The 16,294-nt window shown below is 36.2% G+C and overlaps 1 protein-coding gene across 14 annotated transcripts in view; it reads left to right on the top strand.

The window, feature by feature from the left end:
* Positions 1 to 1,721: 1,721 nt before the first annotated feature.
* LOC129445802 (NLR family CARD domain-containing protein 3) overlaps positions 1,722 to 16,294 on the top strand; it is a 114,234-nt gene continuing 99,661 nt past the window's right edge. For 5 of the 14 annotated variants that reach the window (XM_073873905.1, XM_073873908.1, XM_073873907.1 and 2 more), the window contains exons 1-6: positions 1,722 to 1,937; positions 5,552 to 5,644; positions 7,634 to 7,741; positions 7,842 to 7,899; positions 9,753 to 9,957; positions 10,057 to 11,806. In XM_073873905.1, the coding sequence (XP_073730006.1) occupies positions 5,586 to 5,644; positions 7,634 to 7,741; positions 7,842 to 7,899; positions 9,753 to 9,957; positions 10,057 to 11,806 (2,180 nt within the window). In that variant the 5' untranslated portion in view covers positions 1,722 to 1,937; positions 5,552 to 5,585. The remainder of the gene's footprint in view (positions 1,938 to 5,551; positions 5,645 to 7,633; positions 7,742 to 7,841; positions 7,900 to 9,752; positions 9,958 to 10,056; positions 11,807 to 16,294) is intronic. The other 9 variants (XM_073873911.1, XM_073873916.1, XM_073873915.1 and 6 more) reach the window with 5 other exon arrangements.

The raw sequence follows: 16,294 nt of genomic DNA on the forward strand, positions 1-16,294 counted from the left end.
TTATGATACTGAGGCTTGTAATGATTATTTTTTAATTTTCGGCTATAAAATTGACAATACTTTAAACATTTTAAATTACTGCATTAATGCAAAATCATTCTGTTTTAAATGTGTTTTAACCATTTTGAATGCCTGTGTTAGCATTAGAAAATGCTGGAAATACAGAGTATTTTGTAGGGATGGGCGAGTACAGCATTATCTGTATCTGTATCTGTAAACCATATGAATATCTGTATCTGTATCTGTACTCGGAGTGGGTGTGGCCTAACCCGGAAGTAGGCGGGGTTTGTCTTGAAATGGGCGGGGCTTTAACCGGTATGTTATTTTAAGCATGCAATTAATATATGGGTTAATCAGAAATTGTTATATTTCTGTATCACTGATCATAAGAGGGAGAGAGAGAGTGTGTTATGTTGTGTGTGTAGCTTAATTTGTAATATTATTTATTATTTATACCACTACTACCTTTATATTTTATGAAATACAGCAAAAAGTGTCAGAGTAAAAAAAAAACTGGTTAAAGCCAGCTGATGTTAAAACGAAAAGTGTAGCTTAAATTAATTTGTAATATTTATATTATAGCTTAATACCTTTATTTTTGTATGAAATACAGCAAATACGTGCCAGACACTCAGTGTCTGATTACTGGTTAGAGACAGCTGAAGGTTTAAAAAAGAAAAAAATTCTCCGACTGGCAGAGACGCGATGCGAGTTGCATTCACGTCTGAACGAACCCACGTTTACCAGAACTCTGCTGGTTAGTATGTATTAACGTTACAACCCGAAGTAAAAAGCTGAAGAAACCCTCAACATTAATGGAAAAGAACCGTGAACCCGAGAGACTGAGGGAGAGAGAGACAGAAAGCTGTTCTGTGTATGAGTGTGCAGAGCGGGACACAGACAGCTCCCAGCTGAAGGTTTAAAATAAGAACAAAAAATCTCCGACAGGCAGAGACGCGATGCGCGTCCCATTCACGTCTGAACGAACCCACGTTTACCAGAACTCTGCTGGTTAGTACGTATTTGAACGTTACAACCCGAAGTAAAAAGCTAAAGAAACCCTAAACTTTAACGGAAAAGAACCGCGAACCCGAGTGACTGAGGGAGAGAGACAGAGAGCTTTCCTGTGTGTAAATGAGCAGAGCGGAGCTGCGGGACTCACAGCAACACAATACATCTGTATTTGTGTAGGGGAGGGGCGGCGCTGTTACTACTAGCCTATCACAGAACGCTGACACAATCAGCTACCCAATGATGATTTTCATTTAATCCGAGCACAGATATTGACTCGTATTACTCGTATAATACTCGTACTCGGCAGAAGTGCTTTATCCGTACCGGATACTCGTTTCAGCCGAGTATCCGGCTCATCTCTAGTATTTTGCATGTTGTGTAGTATGAATGGGAAAAGAGTGCCTGAATTTTGAAAAGTGGGGTCACTGAATTCATTTTGTCTGAAAGAAATAAAAAATGGTTCACAGTTTGGTCTGCACTGACTTCTGTTTCGTTGACTGAGTGAAGAGTTTTGAAAATGTGGTATATTGAATGCGTGCTAGCTACTGAAAAAACTGTAATGACCATTTATTTGAATGCCACCCTTAAAAATAGTACTAAAGATTTCCAATATTTAACACACATGATCATTTAAAGCACTTTTAAAGTTGCCACGAGCATAAATGTGTACTGTCACTTTAAATGTTGTTTGTCTCCTGACTTCACAAGTGAAAGTAAAACTATTCAACCAGGATCCATTTTGAGATTTAAGTTAAGCTGAAAGGTTTGTGAGCAGAGAAAACTTTAACAAAATCAAGTACATATAATAAAAATGAAGAGTTATTAGTTAAATGATTTAAGTAGATGATATTGTAGAGTTATTAGTAAATGATTTAAGTTGATGATATTGTAGTGAGGAAGTGAAGATCAACAGCTCGACACAGGTAAGAACTGAACTGACCTGACAAACACTGAGATTAAATTTCACTCACAAGACAACACGAATGAAACTTACAATCATCTGATATCAGTTAGTCATGAATACTTTTTTATACTTTTTTATATACTTTTTTATATACTCCAAGTTTTTGACACAATGCAAAACTTGTTCACCCATGTGAAGGCACCTGTGACAACATTGCGGAATGCAGCATCGGGTTTTTACCGCATATTTGCATGACGCGTCTCAATCGTTTAACCGATGGGTCTACGCAGCCTGGGTAAAGTCAACACATCTCACTCAGAACCCTGAGAAGACGCGTCCGCGCGGGTTTAAAATTAGACATGGCAGAGATAAGATAGATAGAACTTCTAGCCTACATTTACATAAGATGTGCTCAAAATTTTCTGCTTGCTCCTAACATTTTCTGTCAGGGGCTACAGTGCTTATAATAACAAAAAAGTTAGCCCTGAATGACTAGACCAAATTTTTTATACATTTTCATTGCTGGCTTATTTTAAGGAAAGTGTAGTGCATGAGAGTGAACAATCGCTGCGCTTAGTGCACCTTCGAAAGACCAAGGTCCCTGGTGCCCCGCACAATTTTTGCCAGGTAGGCACTAGACAGATGCTAATGGTATGGCTATAGTATAATCTCCTATTTTGATCTTTAATCTCCTATTCCCCCTCTTATCAATGACATACATAAACATGTTAAAAAATAATCAAAATTAGCTCATAAAACCAAACAGAATAGTTAAATAGTATTTTTCAACTTTATGTATGCAAAGCAGAAGAAAAAAAATGAAAATTAATATATTACACAATTAAATAAGGGGGAGTACTCAAGAGCAGTTCAGACAACCACCCGGGAGGTAAATTATTAAAGACAACTTAGAAGGCCAGATATACTTTGCACTGTATAAAGCCAAGCCATCATAAAATAAAAATTTTAATTCCTTAACAGTAAATTTTTTAATCATTAATAGTAAATAAATATAAAGCTTTTAAAGCTATTATTATGTTATTTATTTTCAGTTTCAGCACATGCCCCTCAAAAGGTCTGTGCATGGCTCTGGCTACAATGTTTTTTTTTATTCAAATTCCAACTTTCAGTTTAACCTGTAATAGTCTTATTAACATTATATCATGCTAACATTACAAAACCTGTTTTTTGATATATTGAATGTGAAGCAAAACTTAAATAAGAATAGACAAAACACCAATAATAAACAATTCTGTACATTGTTGAACAATCACCTAAATCATCATCTTGCTGTAAACAGGAGAAAGCAAAGAAAAAAGGAAGAAAGAATTGTGTTAGTGACTTTTCATCTTCATTTGCATTAAAAATAACTCCTCATTTATAAGTCACTTTGGAAAAAAGCGTCTGGTAAATGAATAAATGTAAAATAATGTAAATGCATAAGGTAAAATAATTACTGCCTGGTAGGTGAAACTGCTCTGTCAAATTCCTCGACTTCACTAAAATAAAAGATAAATGCCATTGTGAAAAAATATTGTGTCATAACAAATAAAATTTGTTTTGCAAATGCAAATTACAAGCATACCTAGAGTAATAAGAAGGGCCACGGAGGAACACCTCCTCAGCTTCCTGCCAGGATAATGCGCCTGCATTTCTCATAGGCCAATAAATACATAAATTCATCAATATAAAAACATATATGACAATAATAGAAACAATCCAATTGACAAACATGTTTGTCTTCCTCAGGAAAAAGAAAACTACAAATAACCGTCAAACTGTAAATCTGATTAAATAATTAATGATGACATTCTTTGATATTAACACACTTTGGGGTGGTTTCCCGAACAGGGATTATTTTAAGTCAGGACTAGGCCTTAGTTTAATTAGAAAATATAACTAGATTGATCAAACATGCCTTAGTAAAAACATTACTTGTGTACAATTTGAGGCAAAACAATGGCCACTGATGTATTTTAAGAAATGTCAATGCAAGTTGTTTTCAGTTTGGGCAGCTCTTATATTTATTTTAGTCTAGGACTAGTCTAATTCCTGTCCGGGAAACCACCCCTTAATGTATTTAATTGTTCTACTTTAATGTCAACTAATTTTAATAAATTTTTTACAATGGCTTGTCTACAAAAATCCAAGGTTAAAAGCTAATGTTAGCTAGCTATATTATTTAGCTATAAATATTTTTTGGGGAAAAGTTGAAAAAACATAGCCTGACGTTGTCATACTCAATTCTAGTCAGAATTTGAGTCTGATACCGCTCCATTGAGCTATAATTATGAGGCGTGTCTCAACCGAAAAATGCCTCTGCACTCAATTGGATAGACCTACGACCAATCAGAGCAACGGAGTGTATGTTGAAATTACGTCTTTGCAGCCTGACCGAACTGCTAGTTATTTCGCTACAATGACACTAACATTGTGATTATACTAAGTCTGAGTTAGCGAATGTACATCAACACCTACTATGTTTACAACATTTCGTTTATATCACAACATGAAGTATTTACTAAGTCATGGAGTATGACTATCTCTTACCATTTGTGCGTTAGGTGAACTTCATCCACGACGATACCCTACGTTGGCTTGAAAATATCGGAGCCTAGCATGTCCCTCCACTTATTCAGCAACCACGACTCCGGGCTTCCGAAAAGAAGCTGGCAACGACCGCTAATTATATCCATCTCGTCGTGCACGCAGAGTTGCATCGCCATGATAAGGTTGCCCATTTCAGTTGCGACCAACCTTTGCCGAATCCCATAGGAAGGACGGCAAAAACATAAACAAATGCCCTGCTCGCGTTTCTCTGTTCCTCTTTTAAAATCAATGCTCTGTCGATATCTTTTAGAACAGACTCAATGTCAGAATCCACACATCTGAACTCTACAGCGGCAGCCATTCAACACACGCGCTCTTTGGTGACGTGGTTCATTACGTTACTGTCGTTTATCTGTCAATCATCGTATAAAGCCCGCCCTCACAATTTGATTCGTCGGCCTGTTTTGATATTCTCATAGCTCCTCAACGGTGAATCCCCAGACCGATCTTCCCCGTATTTTAAATCGTGGTGGGCGGGGCTAAGATCGGCTGGCACCCAGGCTAGAAAAAACATACATTAACAGCTCAAATTGTGTTACAAACTATCTTTACAAATATTAAATCTACTATTCAAATGTTGGTGTATCGATGAGCTAAAGTAGTTTGAATAAAAAAAGAATTCGAATGAGTATGATTCTTAATCTTCGAATGTTTATCCGATCCAATTTGATAGGAGGCGCTCTCTCGAGAAATGAGGGGTCTGAGAATTCGGGTCTCTTGGTGGGGGACTGTAGCTGCATGCATCCAGTGTGTCACCGGCCTAAGACTTCTGCTCTGTGTGTGTGTGGGGGGGGGATATGGTTTACAGGGACATGAATAGTGTATATACAGTATAGTCCATAGTATAGTGTACTTCCTGTGTCCCCATAAACGGTTTAAAACTTTTTCTAAAAACTAAAGACAACAGGTTTTTGTGACGGTTGAGGTTAGGGGAATAGCATATACAGTTTGTACAGAATAAAAACCTTTACGTCTACGGAATTGTCCCCACAAAACATGGAAACGTGTGTGTGTTGTGTTCAGTTTATTTACAGATATAAACAACTGAACTTCTGTCATGAGCTTCAGAAAGAGAAAGAGTCTCTCTGGAGAAACAGACATAAACACAATGAACAGGTGAGAGAATTTGTTTTATGTTATACAGAAGTGAATGAACAACAAAACACAAGCATTAATCCTCACAGTCATTTCTATATAGAGGGAGATTTTTTTATATTTTTCGCTGTATTAACTCTTTCCTCACCAATGACGAGTTATCTCGTCAATTAAGAGAAAACATTTACATAAAAAAGTGTTCCTGATTAATTTTAATGTTTATCTGTAATACAGCAATCATGCACTAGATGGGCACTTACCCAATTTATAAAAAACTAAAGCAAAAAAGTTACTTACTAATTTTCTTCTTCTGAATCTAATCTCTAGCAAAATTACTTTACAAAAATGCAATTATTTCAGCTTTTGGTAAAACAAAAATTATTAATAAAGAAAAATACCCATATTTAAGAGTTTATAAGCAGAGAAAAATATAGATGAAACGTTTTTTCCCCATCTTGTTTGTTTGTTTGTTTGTTTATTGCTTGTTTGAAAGCAGAGGGTCTATTCTTTCATTTGATGTATTTGTATGTTTATTAGGGCTGTCAAAATTAACGCGTTAATAACGCGTTAACGCAAATTCATTTTAACGCCACTAATTTTATTAACGGAGATTAACGCATCGCGCAATTTCTGTTTGACCCTTGGTCCAGCCCATAGTTGAATGAACAGAGACGCAGACAAATGTGACTCTCTCTAAATGAGTAAAAGGTTTTCATAGAAATAAGAACATTAAGCAAATCGTCTACCAAATCCAATGCTCTAAATGCTCGTTGGACATCTGATATGATCTTTATTTATACGTCTGAGAGGTGTAACGTTACCGTCCTCCTAATGCTTAATCTAATACAAAAATGCGTCTCAATTCATTTTGGTTTCGCTTTTATGCATGACTTAGAAAATAGACTGCAGGACTTGCTTGATTTTAAAAGAGTCATTAAGAGAGATAAAGTTCGGTACCTGATTAATGTTAAAGAGTTATTAAGAGAGACAAGACTCAAAAGCGATCCCCTCACGCTGACTGACTGATATCTGAAGCGCGTGCACACAGACGCGCGAGTGCGCGACCCGGATATATAGACATCTACACAAAATTACAGTTTTACAAATATCTGTTTTGATAAGAATTCACGCAGGTAGGCTCTATAATCTGTTATGTTTTAAGTAAATGTTTGGTTAACTGTTGGGTAAAACTATCTGATGTGTAACATTATATTAGATCACTTAGCTTTTAAGCAGTCTGTCTCAATGTCAATCAAACAAAAGGAAAAAAAGTTGAACATACATTGATGATGTTTTTGCTTTGTGTGTGCTAAATCTATTAGTTTTACCAGTGATTTTAAGGTATTGATGTGGTAATATAATGTATGGATGTGGTAATTTTGTGGTAATTTGACTCTTTCAACTTCAAACACGTGTAGTTCTGTCATATTTTGTTATATTTCAACAAATCATGATTTGTTCTATGTTTTAATAGAGAATGTCAAAATATGAACAACTATTTTTTTTTTAAATTTGCTAATTCCGACTCAATTTGCCAGCACATGTCACAAATGATGCAGCAGCATACAAAAATGGAGAAAGAAAAATCTTCTGAAAGGAAAATTCATATACAAAACAATGGCTGGTGATTCTGTTAAAATGTAAACAGGCTGTTGTTAACATACATTTGCATAAAGCATCTATATATGTATATATGATTAGAATATTAAAAACCTGAAAAGTGTTAAATTAGGGTAAATTTAGAATGGATAAAAATGTGCGATTAATTTGCGATTAATCGCAGTTAACTCATGAAATCATGCGATTAATCTAGATTAATTTTTTTAATCTATTGACAGCCCTAATGTTTATATATTTTTAGAAGAAAAATTCCTGGAAGGCATTTTGCGAAACTTTTGTGAAAATCACAATGGTTACTGTGTTATAAAAGCAAAAGAAAAAGGGACTGGTGTGTTTTTTTTTTTACTTTTGATTTAGTTGATTTTGAGTTTAATTGTTGTTATGTTTTAGTTTGATTGATAGAGAATCTGCTGAATCCAGCTGTGTGTCTATGAAGAGTGATCATTCAATGGGTCATCCACCTGTGTTCAGTTCAGGAGACTCTGGTGCAGATGTGAGGTGAGGACCAATACAAAACACATATCTATGTGTTAACTGTTGTGTATAACATGTGTGAATTTCTTTATATGTAAATATATAATATATTATTAAATTCCAGTAACACAACAGATAAATCAAAGTCCTTCAAAGGGAAGCAGATGGATTCTGTTTTTCAGGTAGGATTGTTTGTGTGTTTGTGTAAGAGGTGAAAATGAATCCATTTCCGTTTATGAATGAATTAATTTATTGACTTAAAGATACTCATGTTTGCCACCTACTGGTGTATTTATGTATAATATAAATACATTTTCCCTGAACAAATGAGTGAACGAATCTGAGAGGTTTAAGTGTACTATTACTATACAGGGAGTGCAGAATTATTAGGCAAGTTGTATTTTTGAGGATTACTTTTGTTATTGTACAACTACAGTGCTCTTGGTCAATTCAAAATGTTAACAAACCCTCAAACCTGAACATTTAAGTAGTAAAAGTGAAATTTTGGCTTTATTAAGAGAATATTTCTATGTACATCATTATTAGGCAACTATTAGTGTGCAGAATTATTAGGCAACTAAATGAAAAACAAAGATTTTACCATCTCACTTTGTTTTTTTTCAACTGTTAAAGTGAGAATAATAAACAAACTCTACATTTACAAAAATAATTAATAAAACAATAAAAAATAAAAAAATATATAGACTCAGTGACCAATATAGCCACCCTTCTTTTCGATAACAGTCACAAGCCTTCCATTCACGGATTCAGTTAGTTTCTTGATCTGGTCTGAACCAACATTTTGTGCAGACGCAACCACAGCCTCCCAGACACTGTTCAGAGAGGTGTACGGTTTACTTTCACTGTAAATGTCCTGCTTAAAAAGGGATCAAAAGGTCTTAATAGGGTTTAAGTCAGATGAAGAAGGGGTCCTTGGCATTAGTTTTTCATCTCTAAGGCCTTTACTGGCCAGCCATGCAGTGGAGTACTTGTGATGTATGTGATGGAGCGTTGTCTTACAAAATAATCAGTCTTCTTGAAAGATGCAAACTTTTTCCTGTACCACTGCTTGAAGAAAGTGTCTTCTACATTACAGGCAGGCAGGCACAGCCAGGTATTATTAAACATGAGCTTGTTGGACCTTTTTGGGTTGAAAATGGAAATAAAAAACAACTCTCAGACCTACTGCCAATTTTTGGAAGACACTTTCTTCAAGCAGTGGTACAGGAAAAAATCTGCATCTTTCAATAAGACTTTTTTTATGCAAGACAACGCTTTAGCACATGCATCAAAGTACTCAACTGAGTGGCTGGCCAGTAAAGGCCTTAAAGGTGAAAAACTAATGACATGGCCCCCTTCTTCACCTGACTTGGACCCTATTGAGACCTTTTGATCCCTTCTTGGGCAGGACATTTGCGGTGAGGGTGGACCGTGCACCTCTCTGGGCAGTGTCTGGGGGGCTGTGGTTGCGTCTGCGCGGGATGTTGGTTCGGACCAGATCAAGAGACTGACTGAATCCGTGAATGGAAGGCGTGTGACTGTTATCGAAAAGAAGGGTGGCTATATTGGTCACTGAGTCTTTAAATGTTTGTATTTTTTGTTGTTTTGTTATTGTTTTTTTGTGGATGTAGAGTTTGTTTGTTATTCTCACTTTAACAGGTGGGAAAGACAGGTGGGATGGTGGAATCTTTGTTTTTCATTTGGTTGCCTAATAATTCTGTACACTAATAGTTGCCTAATAATGATGTACATAGAAATATTCTCTTAAGAAAGCCAAAATTTCACTTTTACTACTTAAATGTTCAGGTTTGAGGATTTGGCAACATTTTGAATTGACCGAGAGCACTGCAGCTGCACAACAACAAAAGTAATCCTCAAAAATACAACTTGCCTAATAATTCTGCACTCCCTGTATATAGACTAGTCTATAATACAATGTGTTATATCTTGATTAAAACACATAATCTTAAAATCTACATTAGAACAAGACTGAGATAAAGACTTTAATAAAACTTTGTTTGAACAATAATTTCAGGATCTTGAAGACAAAATCATCTCTCTGATGAAGAAAGAGCTGAAGATCTTCAAGAATCTACTGAGCTCAGATTACCCAGCATGCTCTGAGAGAGAGGAGGAGGAGGATGAAGATCAGATCAGAGTCAGAGATGAGCTTCTGAAGATCACACTGCACGTCCTGAAGAAGATGAACCAGACAAACCTCGCTGATAAACTACAGACCAGTAAAAGAGTCATGAACTCATTCCTGTACATTACCTTCATTTACTTTTATTTGATATATTTCATGCATTCACATCCATTTCTCTTCATTTACACAACAGAACTTTTACCTTTGTGTGTGAAAAAACACAAATCCAGACTAAAGGAGAAATTCCAGAGAATAAATGAAGGAATATCAAGTCAAGGAAACTCAAGACTTGTGAATGAGATCTACACAGAGCTGTACATCACAGAGGGAGGGAGTGAAGAACTCAATAATGAACATGAGGTGAGACAGATTGAGACAACATCCAGAAGACCAGAGACACAAGAAACACCAATCAAATGTAATGACATCTTTAAAGCTTTACCTGGACAAGACAAACACATCAGAACTGTGCTGACTAAAGGAGTTGCTGGAATTGGAAAAACCGTCTCTGTACAGAAGTTCATTCTGGACTGGAGTGAAGGAAAAGCAAATCAGGATCTTCACTTCATATTTCCACTTCCATTCAGAGAACTGAATCTGATGAAGAACACAAATATCAGTCTGATGGATCTTCTTCATCAGTTCTTCATAGATACAAAAGAACTGAGATCAAGAGACTTTGATGTCTATAAAGTTGTGTTTATCTTTGATGGTCTGGATGAGTGTCGACTTCCTCTAGATTTCTCAAACAATCAGAGTTTGTTTGACGTAAGAGAAAAAGCTTCAGTGGATGTGCTGTTGACAAACCTCATCAAGGGGAATCTGCTTCCTTCTGCTCTGATCTGGATAACATCACGACCAGCGGCAGCCAATCAGATTCCTCCTGACTGTGTCCACCAGATCACAGATGTACGAGGATTCAATGATCCTCAGAAGGACGAGTATTTCATCAAGAGAATAAATGATGAGAGTTTGTCCAACAGAATCATCAAACACATCAAATCATCCAGGAGTTTGTACATCATGTGTCACATCCCAGTCTTCTGTTGGATTACAGCCACTGTTCTAGAGAGAATGTTGAGTGAATCAGAGAGTCAAGCAGAGATCCCCAAGACTCTCACTCAAATGTTCACACACTTCCTGATCTTTCAGACCAAACTGAAGAGTCAGAAGTATGATGGGAAATGTGAGGTAGATCTTCAACAGGTTAGAAAGAGTCTTCTGTCACTGGGAAAACTGGCTTTTCAACAGCTGGAGAAAGGGAATCTGATCTTCTATGAGGAGGATCTGAGAGAGTGTGACATTGATGTCAGAGAAGCTTCAGTGTACTCAGGAGTTTGTACTCAGATCTTCAGAGAGGAGTTTGGACTGAACCTGGGGAAGGTCTACAGCTTTGTGCATCTGAGCATTCAGGAGTTTCTCGCTGCTTTATTTCAGTTTCTTTCATTTTCTCAACAAACATCAGGATCAACTATGAGTGATTTACTGAAGAGTGAAGTGGACAAAGCCTTACAGAGTGAGAACGGACACCTGGACCTTTACCTCCGATTCCTTCTCGGTCTCTCACTGGAGTCCAATCAGATGATCTTACGAGATCTACTGACACAGACAGGAAGAAGATCTGACAGCAGACAGGAAATAGTTGAGTACATTAAGATGAAGATCAGAGAGAATCAATCTCCAGAGAAATCCATCAATCTGTTTCACTGTCTGAATGAACTGAATGATCAATCTCTAGTGAACGAGGTACAAACATATCTGAACACAAAAGATAACTGGTGTCTCTCTGGAGTCAAACTCTCTCCCTCTCAGTGGTCGGCTGTGGTGTTTGTGTTACTGAACTCAGATCAGAAGCTGGATGAGTTTATACTGAATAAATATGATCGATCAGATGAATGTCTTCAGAGGCTGCTGCCAGTGATCAAAGCATCCAGAAAAGCTGAGTGAGTCATTTAATCTTTAAACTAATTAATAGAGATGAGTTTATGAAGAGAGTTTGTATGTTAGATGATAAACAGTGCGTTGTTGTTGTTGTTGTTGTGTTGGTGATATTTTGTGTAGTTTAATGTGTTTGTATATTTAGTGTTCAGGACTGAAGACAGACACAGATTCAGTCAGTTATGAATCAGTGTTGTTCAGTTTAAAAATAAAATAAACCTCAGATATGTTATTAATATTTTATATTTGAATCTTTATAAAAAACACATGTCAAGATGACTCACAGTACCTGGATAAGGGTGTGCTTTTAATTTCGGTTGTATCTTACAATGGGCCAATCAGAATCAAACATTACAGAGTGTCATGTACTAAAGTGTGATGTATCAAGAATAATGATCACTGGTCTTATAAGTAGATATGAAGTCTTAATGATTCAAAATATAAAAATATTAAATGGCCTCTATGTTTGAAAAAAAAAAAATCGGATCATGGGTAAAATGACAGATATGAACATTTAAGTTGTGTAAGGTTCAATATTATTTGCATTGTGAGAATCATTTGACAATGTTAAACTTCTTATAGAAATTAAATCTATAATTCATCATTTCCACAAGGATTATTAAACTCTATTGACTTTTTGTTGATATTAAAGGAAGATCGTGACCTGAAGTGCTTCATGTTACAGACAAAACACATCATGTTATAACATTTGTAACATGTTTGTGATGATGATGTCATCAGGTGTGTAGGGGAAAATGTTATTTGGCCGGATATTAACTTTAATATTTCAATCTGCACGAAATGTCTAGTAGACTTTAGTTTTAGATCTCAAATAAGACATAAGAAAAAATTTGTTTGGTTCCGGTTTCCGACCGACCCTGCCAATTTATGTGCGACCCAAATTTATTTTATGAGCTTGGGGAAGAAATAATACACATTAAATAAATACACAAAAACTTTGAGGCAAACTATAATTTACCTTTAAGTACAGCACCGTTTTTGTAAAGCACGCGATGCAACGTCCTCTACCAATGCTAAAAACAAGGCAGCTATACGGTCGTTAACACAATCGTTCACACATCGTTGTCGTCACTTACAAAAGCACTGGTAACTTTTGGTGTGCATTCGAGATGCTTTTTCGTGCACAGCAACGTAATCTTTTGCGCCCGCCGAGACTGAACAACGATATGCAAGTGGTCTTTTCTCTTCCAGAGAGGACAAACCAAGGCTCATTTTTGCAGTCAGAAAGTGAATTATAATATTTGAATTTATGGTATTATGACCAGGGCTTGACATTAACACCCGCCAAATGCGGGTAGATTTCGGCCGTGGCGGGTAAGACAGCCAATCCAGCCCAGTCTCACGAAATTTCGTTATATAGTCACGTATTTTTTTGATTCTTTTTTCGTGCTATTATCACGAAATTTCGTGTTTTTTCGTAGTCGTATAACGAATTCCTGTTTTCGTGTGATTATCACGTATTGGTTACTCGACTGTTTTGTCCTATTTTCTTACCATTGTCGCTTCGGTTTAGGGTTAGATTTACATAAAATGACATCCCTAACCAAACCCAACTCTAACCCTAACGCCAGGCGACATATAAAAAAATAAATCAGGAAAAATAGTATAGATCAATATATTAAGTGACATTCTAATGCAAGCACCAAATCTAACCCTAAACCGAAGCGACAATGGTTTAAAAATAGGAAAAAACAGTCGAGTAACCAATACGTGATAATCACACGAAAACAGGAATTCGTTATACGACTACGAAAAAACACGAAATTTCGTGATAATAGCACGAAAAAAGAATCAAAAAAATACGTGACTATATCACGAAACTTTGTGAGACTGGGTAGGCCAATCCCACTAGCCACTTTGCCAGGTTGAATATAATTTTTTAACTGTAGTTTTCTTAAAAGTTATGCGAAATGATAAACAATACGCAATGTGACAACTTCCATGAGCACTCTGCACCCAACGCAAAGAGACCGTTTGTTGAGAGACGCGCACGTGATCAGCGGGGCGTTGCGGACCAAAGCGTCACCTTCCAGAGAGCGCGCAAGAGCTGATGGATTTGCGAATGCACAAGAGGACGCAGTCTGAGCGCATACACACTTCGGGAAAGATAAAACAATTGCATTGAAGTGATTGATTAGATATAAATTGCGTGCAAACTCTCAGGGCAAGAGCGAAGAGAAATTCAGCGCATACCTGAATGCACACGAAATCAAAGAAAACCCGCCAGCTGAGAGGTTTGCGCATCATTTTAATGTTACAATAATGCCCTCTCAACATTTGTCATTAAAAAGTCTTAAATCACTTTTATCAGTAACCATGATCAAGCTTATAAAATACAAATGCATAAACTAGCTGACAGTAAAATTGATGTACATTTCTTGACAGTATTTACTGCTGTTGTTAATAAATATTTAAAGTGGTTGTCGATGGGTTTTGTGTTTATCTTTTCAGTTAAGAAAGTGTTTCTTCTACACCCCTGCTCTACTTTTAATATATTCATTCAAAGTTAATCTATTTATGCCTTACTTACTAGCATGTTTTTCATGCACCTAAATATATATGATATGATCTATACTGATATACCAGCTATATACCAGCTAATAAATGTTGTCTTAATTTGGGTAGTCAGACTGCATTTGAAATTCAGTCTGCATCTAATTTAGCAAGTAAATTTGCTCGAATTAAAGTCATTTTAGGATGCCAAAGTCAAGTTTAATCATATAAAATTGATTTTACCAGCAACAAAAATTTGGCCAGTGAAAATGCTGAGTGGCTAGTAACTTTGAAAAACTAGCCACTTTGGCTGGTGAGCAAAAAAGTTAATGTCAAATCCTGATTATGACAAAAGAGATAATCCGTGGAGACGTGCTGCGCTGCGTGAGACAAACACGCAATATAGCCAAAGTCACCTCATATATCCGCTATTCAATTTAAAAATGTAACAATTTCCTACCTATCCCTTGCTGCCACTGAAAAAAGATAAAAATAAAATAAAATCCCTACCGACCCATCACCTAAACTGACAACCAACCAGAACCAAACTTATTTTTTTTATGCCTAACACAAAGTGTGAAGATAATGAGAGTCTGAAGAGAAACATGTTTCTTTAATTCTGTCTGATTTCACACTGAATGACTTTGTTTGACTGTATGAGTATAAAAGTCATCTTGTGTTCATTTGACTGAACTGATCTGATGTTTCTCATCTTCATTCACACACAACTGATTCTTATTCTACATTCATTTACACTTGTTTTCTTTATATCTGACTGTGAGTGATAGTAAAAGTTGTAGTTTAACACACTGTTATCTTGTTATTTCTCTCTCAGTCTGAGTCGATGTAATTTGACAGAGAAAAATTGTTCATCATTGAGTTCAGTTCTCATCTCAAACTCCTCAAGTCTGACAGAACTGAACCTGAGTGACAATAATCTGCAGGATTCAGGAGTGAAGCTTCTCTCTGATGGACTGAAGAATACAAACTGTAAACTCAAGATATTACAGTAAGAAAATCCTTAAACCAATAAGATTAAACTTGTGTGTGTTTGTATGATGTAAATTCTTATAAAAGTTGATGAGAATCATCTTTATATAATGTTGTTCATCATAGTGTAAGAGACTCAACAGTGACTGTCAGTCAATGACTCTCTGTTGGTGTCACATTAAACCAGACATGCCTTTGCAGATTACATTTAAAAGGCCCTTATAAAGAAGATAAACTTATATATTAACAGAAGTGTTACATACAAAGAGAATTTACAGTAAAACCATGAAATATGTAAGGAATAATTGACGACATTGAATTATAAGAAAATAATACACACCCAAGGTTTATTTTCTTATAATTCAAAGGACCGGACTCAATTATTCCTCTTATACCACGGTTACCACAAACATTGCTCTGGTGCCTATTTTTAAGACATTTGACAAGTTAGGTGTGCGGTTATCAGAAATTAATGCATACCCACGGAACATTTCTCAGCCAATCAGAATACAGCATTCAACAGACCCGTTGTATAAACATTATTATACAATAGTTCTTTCTGGTTCTCAAATCTGATTGGCTAAGAGCTCTTCTCAGACATGCGATTATTCTACTGATAACATAAAAGTAACCGCTTCACCGTTTGTATCATTCCGCCACCTACTTGTCATTTTAGTATGAGTGTCATACACTCATCTTTGACTGGTCACACACACACACACACGTGCTGTTTTTAAACATTTGTTTGTGTTGTGTCTTAAATGTTCCCTAGTTCGTAAATCAATCTGTGAATTCCAATCGGAAGTAATTATCTCTACATCCAAGAGCGCTGATCTTTGACGGGAATAAACTTAATATACTGTAATGTCACATCGTGTGGACTAACATACACGTGGAATAAAGCAATGAAAACTCAGGAGTGATCCAGTTTAGAGGACGCAAAAACACCGCTTGGAAGCAGTTAAGGTATACTTACATGGACACTTGTT

The sequence above is a fragment of the Misgurnus anguillicaudatus genome, chromosome 12 (assembly GCF_027580225.2).
Source record: "Misgurnus anguillicaudatus chromosome 12, ASM2758022v2, whole genome shotgun sequence".
NCBI classification, from domain to species: Eukaryota; Metazoa; Chordata; class Actinopteri; order Cypriniformes; family Cobitidae; genus Misgurnus; species Misgurnus anguillicaudatus.